Source organism: Scyliorhinus torazame, chromosome 21, assembly GCF_047496885.1.
Source record: "Scyliorhinus torazame isolate Kashiwa2021f chromosome 21, sScyTor2.1, whole genome shotgun sequence".
Taxonomy (NCBI): Eukaryota; Metazoa; Chordata; class Chondrichthyes; order Carcharhiniformes; family Scyliorhinidae; genus Scyliorhinus; species Scyliorhinus torazame.
The window spans coordinates 127,512,162-127,522,691 of record NC_092727.1 but is presented as its reverse complement, the minus strand read 5'-3'; the positions used below and the strand labels follow the sequence as shown (position 1 = coordinate 127,522,691).

Here is a 10,530-nt window from a genome sequence, read left to right as displayed (position 1 = left end):
GGGTTATGGGGATAGGGTGGAGGTGTGGGCTTGGTTAGGGTGCTCTTTCAAAGAGCCAGTGCAGACTTGATGGGCCGAATGGCCTCCTTCTGCACTGTAAATTCTATGATCTATGTGGCACAGTGGTTAGCACAGCTGCCTACGGCACTGGGGACCCAGGTTCAAATCCAGGCTCTGGGTCACTGTCCGTGTGGAGTTTGCACATGCTCCCCATGTCTGCGAGGGTTTCACCCCCACAACCCAAAGATGTGCAGGGTAGGTGGATTGGCCATGCTAAATTGTCCCTTAATTGGAAAAAGAAATAATTGGATACTCTAAATTTATATAAAAATAAAGTAGATGCAATTGTCTTTTGGTAGGTCCTGTTGAATCTTATCCACCAAGCCCATCTCCCTCTCAGATGGTGAATTCCAGATCTAAGCAAACCTCTAAGAAATCCCCATAGTATCATTCTGGTAAATTTCTGTACCCTCTCCAAGTCTTTGTCATCCTTCCTAATTACTCTGACAATCTGACATGTTTGATTGTAAAACGTAGAGCCTATAAATAACAATAACTCCATTCACCTCAGTCAATCTATCCCAGTTTGCTATGACCTTGGCAGTAAGCAGCCAGGAGGTGGGAACACTGCAGCTGACTGCGGCCAACTCCCTCCTCCTGGCCACCAGGGACTCCGCGCAGCGAGGTTCCCTCTTGGCTCCCGCCCCACTGCTCGTTGGTTGCTGTGCCATTGGTCGGTCCCGATGCTCGTCAGGAAGGCTGGCCAGTCGGCGGTGGGTGGCGGGCCTTCCGGCGGCGGCGGCCAATCGGCGGAGCGGAAGGTGGTGGGCGGGACCCCCGTCGGCGGCGGCCAATCAGCGGCGGGGCGGCTGGAGGTGACTTAAAGGAGAAGGTGAGTGAGCGGCGCCGCCATTGGGAGAGCGGCTGAGGCGAGGGAGCAGGACGGTGGCAATCTTAGAGCGGGTAAGGGCCGCAGCCCGCCCCATGCGGCGTCGGCGCAGCTTCACCCGGCCGCCTTACTAGGCCCCGAAGCCTGGGGCTCGAGTTGGGGATCAGCCCGGCTCCACCCTCGCTAGGCCGGTGGCGGCCTTTGCCCGCATGACCTTCCTCCCTGTCGTGGCTTCTACAAATATAACTGAATGTGGATGAATAGGGCAATTGTTCTGCTGTTTTTATTCTGCATTAAATATTTTCTTTGCCCCAGTGGAATTTTGACTTGGCCTGTGATAATTTGGAGCTGAAGCTTCTACAAGGGCTTATTGCAATGGCTCCAAATCCACCCCTGCCTCGAATACAATTTTTAAAATGCGGGATGTACTCTCAGGACATTGACGTCTGTCAATTAGAATTCGTTCAATGGATTCTGAGACAGTGCAGAAAATTACAAGGGTCTCTGAAGCCCCACTTGCACTGACTCTGGCTGCTCCATGTCCTAAATATTGCTCTACAGCGATTGCATTGCACTTTCTGCTTCTTTCATTTATTAGCTTCAGTGTTACGCCTTGACCTCCAGGCTGCTGAAAGGGTCATTATGTTCAGTGACATGATGCTTGAGCACCAAGGCTCCATTAATCAGCTCCAGTCATGAAGCTGTTCATCTCCTTTAGGCTCTGGGTTAAAATGCATGTTTTCCTAGCTCTCAGCTTGTACCTGGATCGCAGTCTGCAGGTTGTAAGGCCTCAATATTGTACCAGTAGTTGTCAGGTTAATCTCTGTAATTAAAGCTTTGCAGTGACCAGTTCTAACCAGGTATTGTGCTGATTAGATTTGTAGTCTTATGTGTAACTGGAATTTTTTTCTCTCTAAAAGGTATAATCATGATGTACGCTTGTGCTAAGTTTGTCTCCTGTCCTGCTGTGGTGAGTGTTTTAAAGGAAGGATTATCTGACTTTGTCCCTTGCTCTGATTTGGGGCTATTCTGTTGTGTTTGAGGGAATTAAGCTAGTTATCCTGCAATTCTTCTGTTGACTGTTACTTTGTGATTGCTCTATATATAAATTTAAGGGGAGAATGTACTAAGAGATCATCTAAATATTAATGATAACAACTCCAGACTGTTTCTTGTTTTGTAATATGTGGAGATTTGATAGGCCTGATGATTAAAACTTTATTAAATAAAAATTAATTGGGTAACCTGCAATGAGTGAACAGATTTCCTGTCCACTGTATTCTTGAGGATTTAAAAAGATGGATCTGTTAGTAGTGGACTTAACTAGTTTCTTTCAAAAAATGTGCATATTTGGACATGGCAAGTGCTGTTGGATGGAGCAAGGAGGGGCATGCATGAACAGTTTGGTGGGGTGGCATGACGCTTGAAGTGGTGTCTATGAAATACTTTTCATTTTCCCTCTAGGTTCGCAGCACTTCGAAGACATTCCTTCGGCCAATGTCAGCCTCAGTCTTCAGACCAGAGATTCAAAACGAACAAGTGAGTGCTTGTTTGAAATCATTTTCTGTGGCTTCTGAATTGTGGGGTCCACGGTGTTGTATGGTTCCTGGCCACTCAGTGACCTGGTCAAGTCCACAGCCACTGGTGGGGTAAAGACCATCGCCAAATGCAGCAGCAATGTGTCAAACTATCAGTAATTGCTATTAATGGTTTCTCTGAGATGACAAAAGTGGCTGTCTTTTAATCTCTCCTTTACCTGTTGCAATTATGGACCACTTTTAAGCTCTGAATTATAGATGTAAATTTAACACTGACTGATTTTTTTTTCTAGCTGTTTAAGGATATCAGTGAGGAGGGGGGTAGAAAGAGAAATATAGAGTTACAGTACAGATCAGCCATAATATGATTAAATGGCTTCAGGGGCAAGCCCTCTATACTTTCCCCAGATGAGCCCAGACAATGAGAATCTGACATGGGATGCTTCAGTGCCTCCATAATAACAAGACAACGTCATTTAGCCCCTCAGTGAGATTATAGCTGGTCTATAGCCACACTCCACTTGGCTCCATATCCTTTAACTTGGGACAACAGGACAGCACAGTGGTTAGCATTGCTGCCTCACTGTGCCGAGGACCCAGGTTCGATCCCAGCTCTGGGTTGCTGTCTGTGGAGTTTGCACTTCTGTGTTTGCGTGAGTTTAGCCTCCACAACCCAAAGATGTGTAGGGTAGGTCAATTGGCCACACTAAATTGCCCCTTAATTGGAAAAAATGAATTGGGTACTCAAGTTATTTTTTTTTAAAAAATGGACAACAATCTCTATCTCTAATTTTACATTATTAGTTGAACTGACATCTTTTAGTGGGTGAAGGTTGTGCATCTTTGCCACCTTTGTGTAAATAAATGGGTCTTGACCTCCGTGAACAAGCTCTGACATTAAGATTGTATCCCCTTGTCCTAAACGCACTCTGCCGTTTCTCTTTCCTATCAATTAATTTCAACCCCCCCCCCCCCCCCCCAAATAAAACCTAATTTAACTCGCCGCCTTTGAGCCTAGTTTATTCAATTTCTCCTACTTCAAGCTTTGGAACCCTAGAAACATTACAATGAATCTGCACTGTACAAACAGCTTTTTAAAGCTTCCTTCCCCTTGACCTTCTGGTTATGAAGGAAACATTCCATTTGTCTTTTGACTATATTTTAGCAATCTCTGTACTTGGGTTCTGAAGTCACTTTGGACCTTCAGTGTTTCTGGCTTGTCACTATGAATATAGTTGAAATACAAATACTCTAATCTATCCTTGTGTTCAAAATAGAGACCGCACACTTTCTAATTGAAATCCATCTTTTCACCTAACTCATTGTTCCAGTTTTGCTCAGTGTGCCCTTTGCAGCATGAGTCATTGCCCTCCATCCTCCTGCCTAGCATAGGTATACCTTGGTACAAAGTCCCTCGAGTTCAACTAGAAACACAAATTCTGCATCTTTGGATTGTAGTCGACAACAAGTTGGTGAGATTTGGGAACAAATCCTATCTCAAGATGGTAGACCACCTGAAAGGAGTGGCTTTGTCTTGGAAGTCCTTTAAATGCCTTCTCTCTCGTTTGTTTAGGCACAGCTCCTCTCTGCACCAGGAAATGCACTGGTGCAGACTGTACGGCGGGACCTCCAGACCAGCGTCACCTCCAGGGACATCGATACTGCTGCTAAGTTCATCGGTGCTGGTGCTGCTACTGTCGGAGTAGCTGGCTCTGGTGCTGGTATTGGGACTGTATTCGGCAGCTTGATTATTGGCTACGCCAGGTATGGATCATCGAATCTTGGATTGGTCTATGCTGAGGTTTATGCTCTGTCCCAATGGAGGTGATCCAAGAGTGTTTTAGGATAATGATGTTTTGATAGCATCGGTTAAAAGCAATTCCCTCTAGCAAGTGTGTGAATCACAAAAGTTATAGATTTAAATTAAAGATTTAGTGATGAGACTGCTTGCATTGTCACGATCTGAAACTCAGCACCTATCAAAGTGAAAACTGATCATAAGAACTTGACCGGGTCAGTAAGCGCACATGCTCTTTCAAGGCTCTTTCAAAGCTAGCATTAGTAAAAGGAGCCGAATGGCTGTCCGTTCTGTGAGTTTGATTCTATACATCTCTTGTGATGGTGGTGTCTGCAGGCTTGAGTGTGCTTCACAGGCCCCTGGATGCATGCTTACTGTTTGCATCGTTGCCCTACTCTCGTCCAAATCGATGGGATTAAAGTTCCTTTGGTTGTGAGGGCACCCTGTGAAAGGTCACAACTACCATAGTAGTTGGGCTGAAACCCAATGTTGGGACACAGTTGGAGCAGCTAATTGTACCAGACCTGGACACGCTCACTGCCTGGGTGCTTAGAATGGTGGAGGAAGCATTGAATTGCCCTGTCTTTACCAAGTATGTTGTGGTGTGCCAAGGTTATCCATGCTGTTTAGGGAGTGTTTATAAGTTGGCAGTTCCCAAAACAGACCTAGTTTGTCTCCCCCAGGCTCCATGTGCTCTGAAGTAAATGTAGCCATAGAATGTGAAATTGGTTTTAATTTTTTATTTCTTTTGCAGGAACCCTTCCCTGAAACAGCAGCTTTTCTCGTACGCAATCCTGGGATTCGCCCTTTCTGAGGCTATGGGTCTCTTCTGTCTGATGGTTGCCTTCCTGATCCTGTTTGCCATGTAAATTCCTGATCCTGTTTGCCATGTAAATTCCTGTGGGAGAATCCATAAGATGGCTGGGGAAGAGTAAATTATTGAAGTGTGTGGCTTTGGCCTCTCTGTCACCACTTAAGTATTCAAATAGGATTATTTTTTTCAATCCAATTGTATAAGAACTCTTTGATTTAGTCCTGCAGAAGTCACTGTCTGAATAAAATGGTCAAACAAGTACATTTGTGTATTTCATTCATTAAATTCCAGTCCAAGAGGTGGGGGAGGTATTTGGAGGGGAGATAATTGGTTTGATACAGTAATGTGGACTTGGGTGAAGAAAAGAATTAATAAATTGGGATTGGTGTCTCTTGCTACTCACTGCTAGTTTTTATCCCTCTACTTTCATAAGAACAGGAGACCATTTAGCCCACTAGAACTGAGATGAAGAGGAACTACTTCTTGTAGAGGAAGGTGAATTTGTGGAACTCACTGCCCCATAGTGTGGTGGTCTCAGAGTCATTAAATGGTTTCAAGAAGGAGATGGATATATTTTAGATTTAAAAATTGGTTAAACTGATGTGGAGGTGGATTAGAGACCAGGAATAGATCGCGGAGTAGGCTCGAAGGGCTGAATTGCCGACTTCTAATTCCTATGATGTTCCCCATGAAACTGTCCTGCCATTTAATTTTTTTTTTTAAATAAATGTTCTATTAAAGTTTTTCCAAAGAGTGTTTTTACATAACAAATATAGAAATACAGATAATAAAAAATAACAATCAACATATCCCAAAGCTTAGTGAAACTACTTACACAACAGAAAAGTTTTTCCTTTTTTTAAAAACAGAAAAAGGTGGGTTTTTGTCTCCATGCCCAACTCACATATCAACAGTACCCCCACCTGAACACCCCCACCCCCCAGGATGCTGCTGCTGCTGACACTTACTGCTCCCCTAGCAAGTCAAGGAAAGCTTGCCACTGCCGGGAGAACCCCATCAAGGATCCTCTCAAGGCGAACTTTATTCGCTCCAGGCTGAGGAGCCCCGCCATATCGCTAACCCAGGTCTCCACGCTCGGGGATTTCGAGTCCCTCCACATTAGCAAGATCCGTCTCCGGGCTGCCAGGGAGGCAAAGGCCAGTACCTCAGCCTCTTTTGCTTCCTGCACTCCCGGATCCTCCGACACCCCAAATATTGCTACTGTTGGACTCTCCTTCACCCGAGTGTCCAAAATCCTAGACATCGCCCTCACAAACACCTGCCAGAATTCTTTAAGAGCCAGGCATGCCCAAAACATATGGGCATGGTTCACCGGACTCCCTTCACATATCGGGTCCCTGTCCTCCACCCCAAAAAACATTCATTCTTGCTGCCGTTGTGTGCCCGATGCACCACCTTGAACTGAATTAAGCAGAGCTTGGCACATGATGAGTTCACCCTGCCCAGGGCGTCGGCCCACAGGCCCTCATCCAGCTCCTTGCCCAACTCCTCCTCCCACTTGCCCTTCAACTCCTCCACTGAGGCTTCCTCCACCTCCTGATATATGTCCGACACCTTCCCTACCCAGATGTCAGACACCACCCTGTCCTGGATCCTATGTGGGGGCAGCAGCGGAAATGTCCCCACCTGTTTTATAAGAAAGTCCCAAACCTGGACGCATTCCCCGGGGCTAGGCCGATCCTCTCCTCCAGTGCTTGCATGCTAGGGAAAGTCCCGCCTATAAACAGGTCCCCACATCCTCCTAATACCTGCCCTATACCAGCCTTGGTATCCCCCATCCAACCTACCCGGAGCAAACCTGGTTTTTCCGTATCGGGGTCCACACCGAGGCCCCCTCCTCTCCCCGTGTCTCCGCCACTGCCCCCAGATCCTCAGTGCTGCCGTCACCATCGGACGAGTGGTTTATCGTGCTGGTCCCCCCTGGCTACGCTCCAAGAATACCCTTTTGACTCGTGGGGTTTTATTTGCCCACACAAATCCCGTCTCAATCCTATTCACCCACTTGAAAAGGGACTTGGGAATGAAAATGGGGAGGCACTGAAACACGAAGAGGAACCTGGGAGAACCGTCCTCTTCAAAGTCTGCACCAGCCTTGCTGAGGAAAGCGGGAGCAAATCCCACCTTTTAAACTCCCTCCATCTGCTCCACTAGCCGGGTTAAGTTGAGTCTGTGCAGGGCATCCCAGTTCCTGGCCACTTGTATCCCCAAATACCGAAAGCTCCTCTCCACTATCCTGAGTGGGAGCTCCCTCAGTCTCTCCTCCTGGCCCCTACCGTGGACCACAAACAGCTCACTCTTCCCCACATTCAACCAATACCCCGCGAACCTCCCGAAGTCCCCCAGGATCCGCATAACCTCCCCCATGCCCTCTAACGGGTCCAAAATATAAAACAGCAGGTCATCCGCGTAGAGGGAGACCAGGTGCTCCTCTCCTCCACGCACCAGTCCCCTCCAATCCCTCGAACTCCTGAGCGCCAAAGGCTCGATTGCCAGGGCAAACGTCAACGGGGACAGGGGACACCCCTGTCTCGTCCCCCGATGCAGCCTGAAATATTCCGACTTTAGCCGGTTTGTGGACACACTCGCTACAGGGGCCTGATACAGCAGCTTGACCCACCCTATAAATCGCTCCCCAAATCCAAACCTGCCCATCGTCTCCCACAGATACTCCCACTCCACCCTGTCAAAGGCCTTCTCCGCGTCCATCGCAGCCACCACCTCCACCTCCCCCGCACCCCCCTCTCCGAGGGCATCATGATAATATTGTAGCCACCTGGGTTGGCCACTTCCTGACTTAAAATGGAGAACAGCAAAGGCTGAAGGGAAATTCAGCCAACACAGGCAAAAACTAGCAGGTGCAAGTTTACTGTGTATTAGACTGCAGAAACCCAGACAGCATCGATACAAGCAGCCATCTACATAGTAATATAGCAGCCATCTACATAGTAATGAGCGATCCCCGTGAACAATCGAAACATTTGAGGTAAACAAGGCCAAGCCAGACTCCTCGGTGCCAGCAGGAGCAACACAAAAGAGGTTAACGGGCACTTAAAGACCGCCCAACGATCAGGGAACAGCTCCAGTATTGGAGAAATCAAACCAAGCGATTGGAACAAAGTCCAATCACTTGAAACCAGGTATGGGGTCCGTCCCGAAAGGCGGGAAGCCCCTGGGGACTATAAAGTGAAGCCCCCAAGTTCAAATCGGTCTTGACAGGGTCACTCAGCAACACGAACCAACCCTTGACAGTGACCTGTCCAGCTGCCTCCAAAGAACGTAAATCTCAAGTCAACGCACGCTACGGGATAGGCGCTCCTAGCTACCAGTCCATACCAGCTTTGAATCCCGCAGACTCAGAACCCGAACGAAAGGCCATTTGGTCCCCTGACCTGGTGGGCCAATTCCGAAGCTAAGTATTGGCCTCTCAGTGATAGAAATAACTTAGAAAGTAGAGTTTATGCAGGAGTAACGATTTACTGTGTATAATAAATGTGCTTCAATTTGAATCTTACTAATTGGTGTATTGAGTTATTGATCATTACTTGAACTTGAACCTCGTGGCGGTATCATAAAGATACCTGGCGACTCTAGAGCAAAGGTTATAAAAAGAGCCAATTGAACAAACCAAAGGTTAGCAACAATATTCAGGAGCCTCCTCACATTCGTGGTCAGCTGCCTGCCCTTCACAAAACCCGTCTGGTCCTCCCCAATCACTCCCGGGACACAGTCCTCTATTCTGGTGGCCAGAATCTTTGCCAACAGCTTGGCATCCACGTTCAGGAGCGATATCGGCCTGTAGGACCCACACTGAAGTGGATCCTTCTTCTTCAGGATAAGCGAGATCAATGCCTGCGACATTGTCGGAGGGAGGATCCCCTTCTCCTTTGCCTCATTGAAGGTTCTCATCAGGAGCGGGATCAACAGCTCTGAGAACTTCTTATAAAATTCTACGGGGAAGCCGTCCAGGCCCGGGGCCTTGCCCGTCTGCATGCCTGCCAGCCCCCTGACTACCTCCTCCAACCCAATCGGGGCCCCCAGTCCCTGCACCCGCTCTGCCTCCACCCTTGGGAACCTCAACCAGTCCATGAACCGCCTCATCCCTTCCCCCTCCCCGGGGGGGTTCCGACTCGTATAACCTTCTGTAGAACTCCCTGAAGACTTCATTGACCCTCCCTGGGCTCAGCACCAATTTGCCTTCCCTATCCTGCACTCCCCCAATCTCTCTGGCCGCCTCCCTCCTGCGCAGCTGGTGCGCCAGCATCCTACTCGCCTTCTCCCCATACTCATAAACTGCCCCCTTCGCTTTCCTCAGCTGCGCCTCCGCCTTCCCCGTGGACAGCAGGTCAAACACCACCTCTAATTTCCGGCGCTCGTTCAACAGCCCCCCCTCTGGGACCTCCGCGTACCTCCTATCTACCCTGAGTAACTCTCCCACCAGTCTCTCCCTCTCCACCCTTCTTCTCTCTATGGGACCTAATGGAGATGAACTCTCCCCTAATGACCGCCTTCAGAGCCTCCCAAACCACTGCCACCGTCACCTCTCCTGTGTCATTCGCGCCCACACAATTCTCAATACCCCTCCTTATCCGCCCGCACACCTCTTCGTCCGCCAGCAGCCCCACATCCAGCCGCCAGAGAGGGCGCTGATCCCGTTCCGTCCCCAGTCGCAGGTCCACCCAGTGCGGGGCATGGTCCGAGACCGCAATGGCTGAGTATTCTATCCCCTCCACCCTCGGGATTAACGCCCTACTCAACACAAAGAAGTCTATTCGCGAATAGACTCTATGGACATGGAAGAAAAAGGAAAACTCCTTCATCCTTAGTCGCGTAAACCTCCAGGGGTCCACTCCCCCCATCTGGCCCATGAACTCCCACAAGGCCCTGGCCGCCGCCGGCCTCTTTCCCGTTCTGGACTTGGAACGATCTAAGCTCGGATCCAAGACCGTACTAAAGTCCCCTCTCATAATCAGGTGACTTATCTCCAAGTCCGGGATCCTACCCAACACGCACCTCATAAAGTCCGCATCGTTCTGGGGGCGCTGGCAACAGCGCCACTGCCGCTCCCTCCAAGGAGGTATACCACGAGCCCGGTGGTGGTGGCTGCCCTCAAAACCTGGGGGCAGTGGAGGCGGCATAGGGGGGAATTTAGGGCCTCGGCGTGGACCCCATTACGGGGGAACCACCGGTTCGCCCCAGGAAGAACAGGTGGAGGGTTTTCGGGGTGGCACAGGGCAGGGATACGAACGTTGGGGGACCTGTTTGTAGACGGGAAGTTCGCGAGCTTGGGTGAGCTGGAGGAGAAGTACGGGCTCCCCCCGGGGAACACCTTCAGGTACTTACAGGTAAGGGCGTTTGCCAGACGGCAGGTGGTGGAATTCCCACGGCTACTGTCACACACAGTACAGGACAGGGTGCTCTCGGAGGGGTGGGTGGGAGTGGGGAAGATCTCGGAAACTTACCAGGTGATGCA

General features: G+C 49.2%; 1 protein-coding gene across 2 annotated transcripts; it reads left to right on the top strand.

The window, feature by feature from the left end:
• Window positions 1–849: 849 nt before the first annotated feature.
• On the top strand, window positions 850–5,300 carry atp5mc1 (ATP synthase membrane subunit c locus 1). Of its 2 annotated transcripts, none has more exons than XM_072487517.1 (5): window positions 850–963; window positions 1,810–1,859; window positions 2,354–2,428; window positions 4,001–4,191; window positions 4,980–5,300. In XM_072487517.1, the coding sequence occupies exons 2-5, from the start codon at window positions 1,818–1,820 to the stop codon at window positions 5,092–5,094; spliced, it is 423 nt and encodes a 140-aa protein (XP_072343618.1). In that variant the 5' UTR covers window positions 850–963; window positions 1,810–1,817; the 3' UTR covers window positions 5,095–5,300. The 2 variants fall into 2 exon arrangements, with proteins under 2 accessions (XP_072343618.1, XP_072343619.1); XM_072487518.1 differs by having other exon boundaries at window positions 869–892.
• Window positions 5,301–10,530: the final 5,230 nt, after the last annotated feature.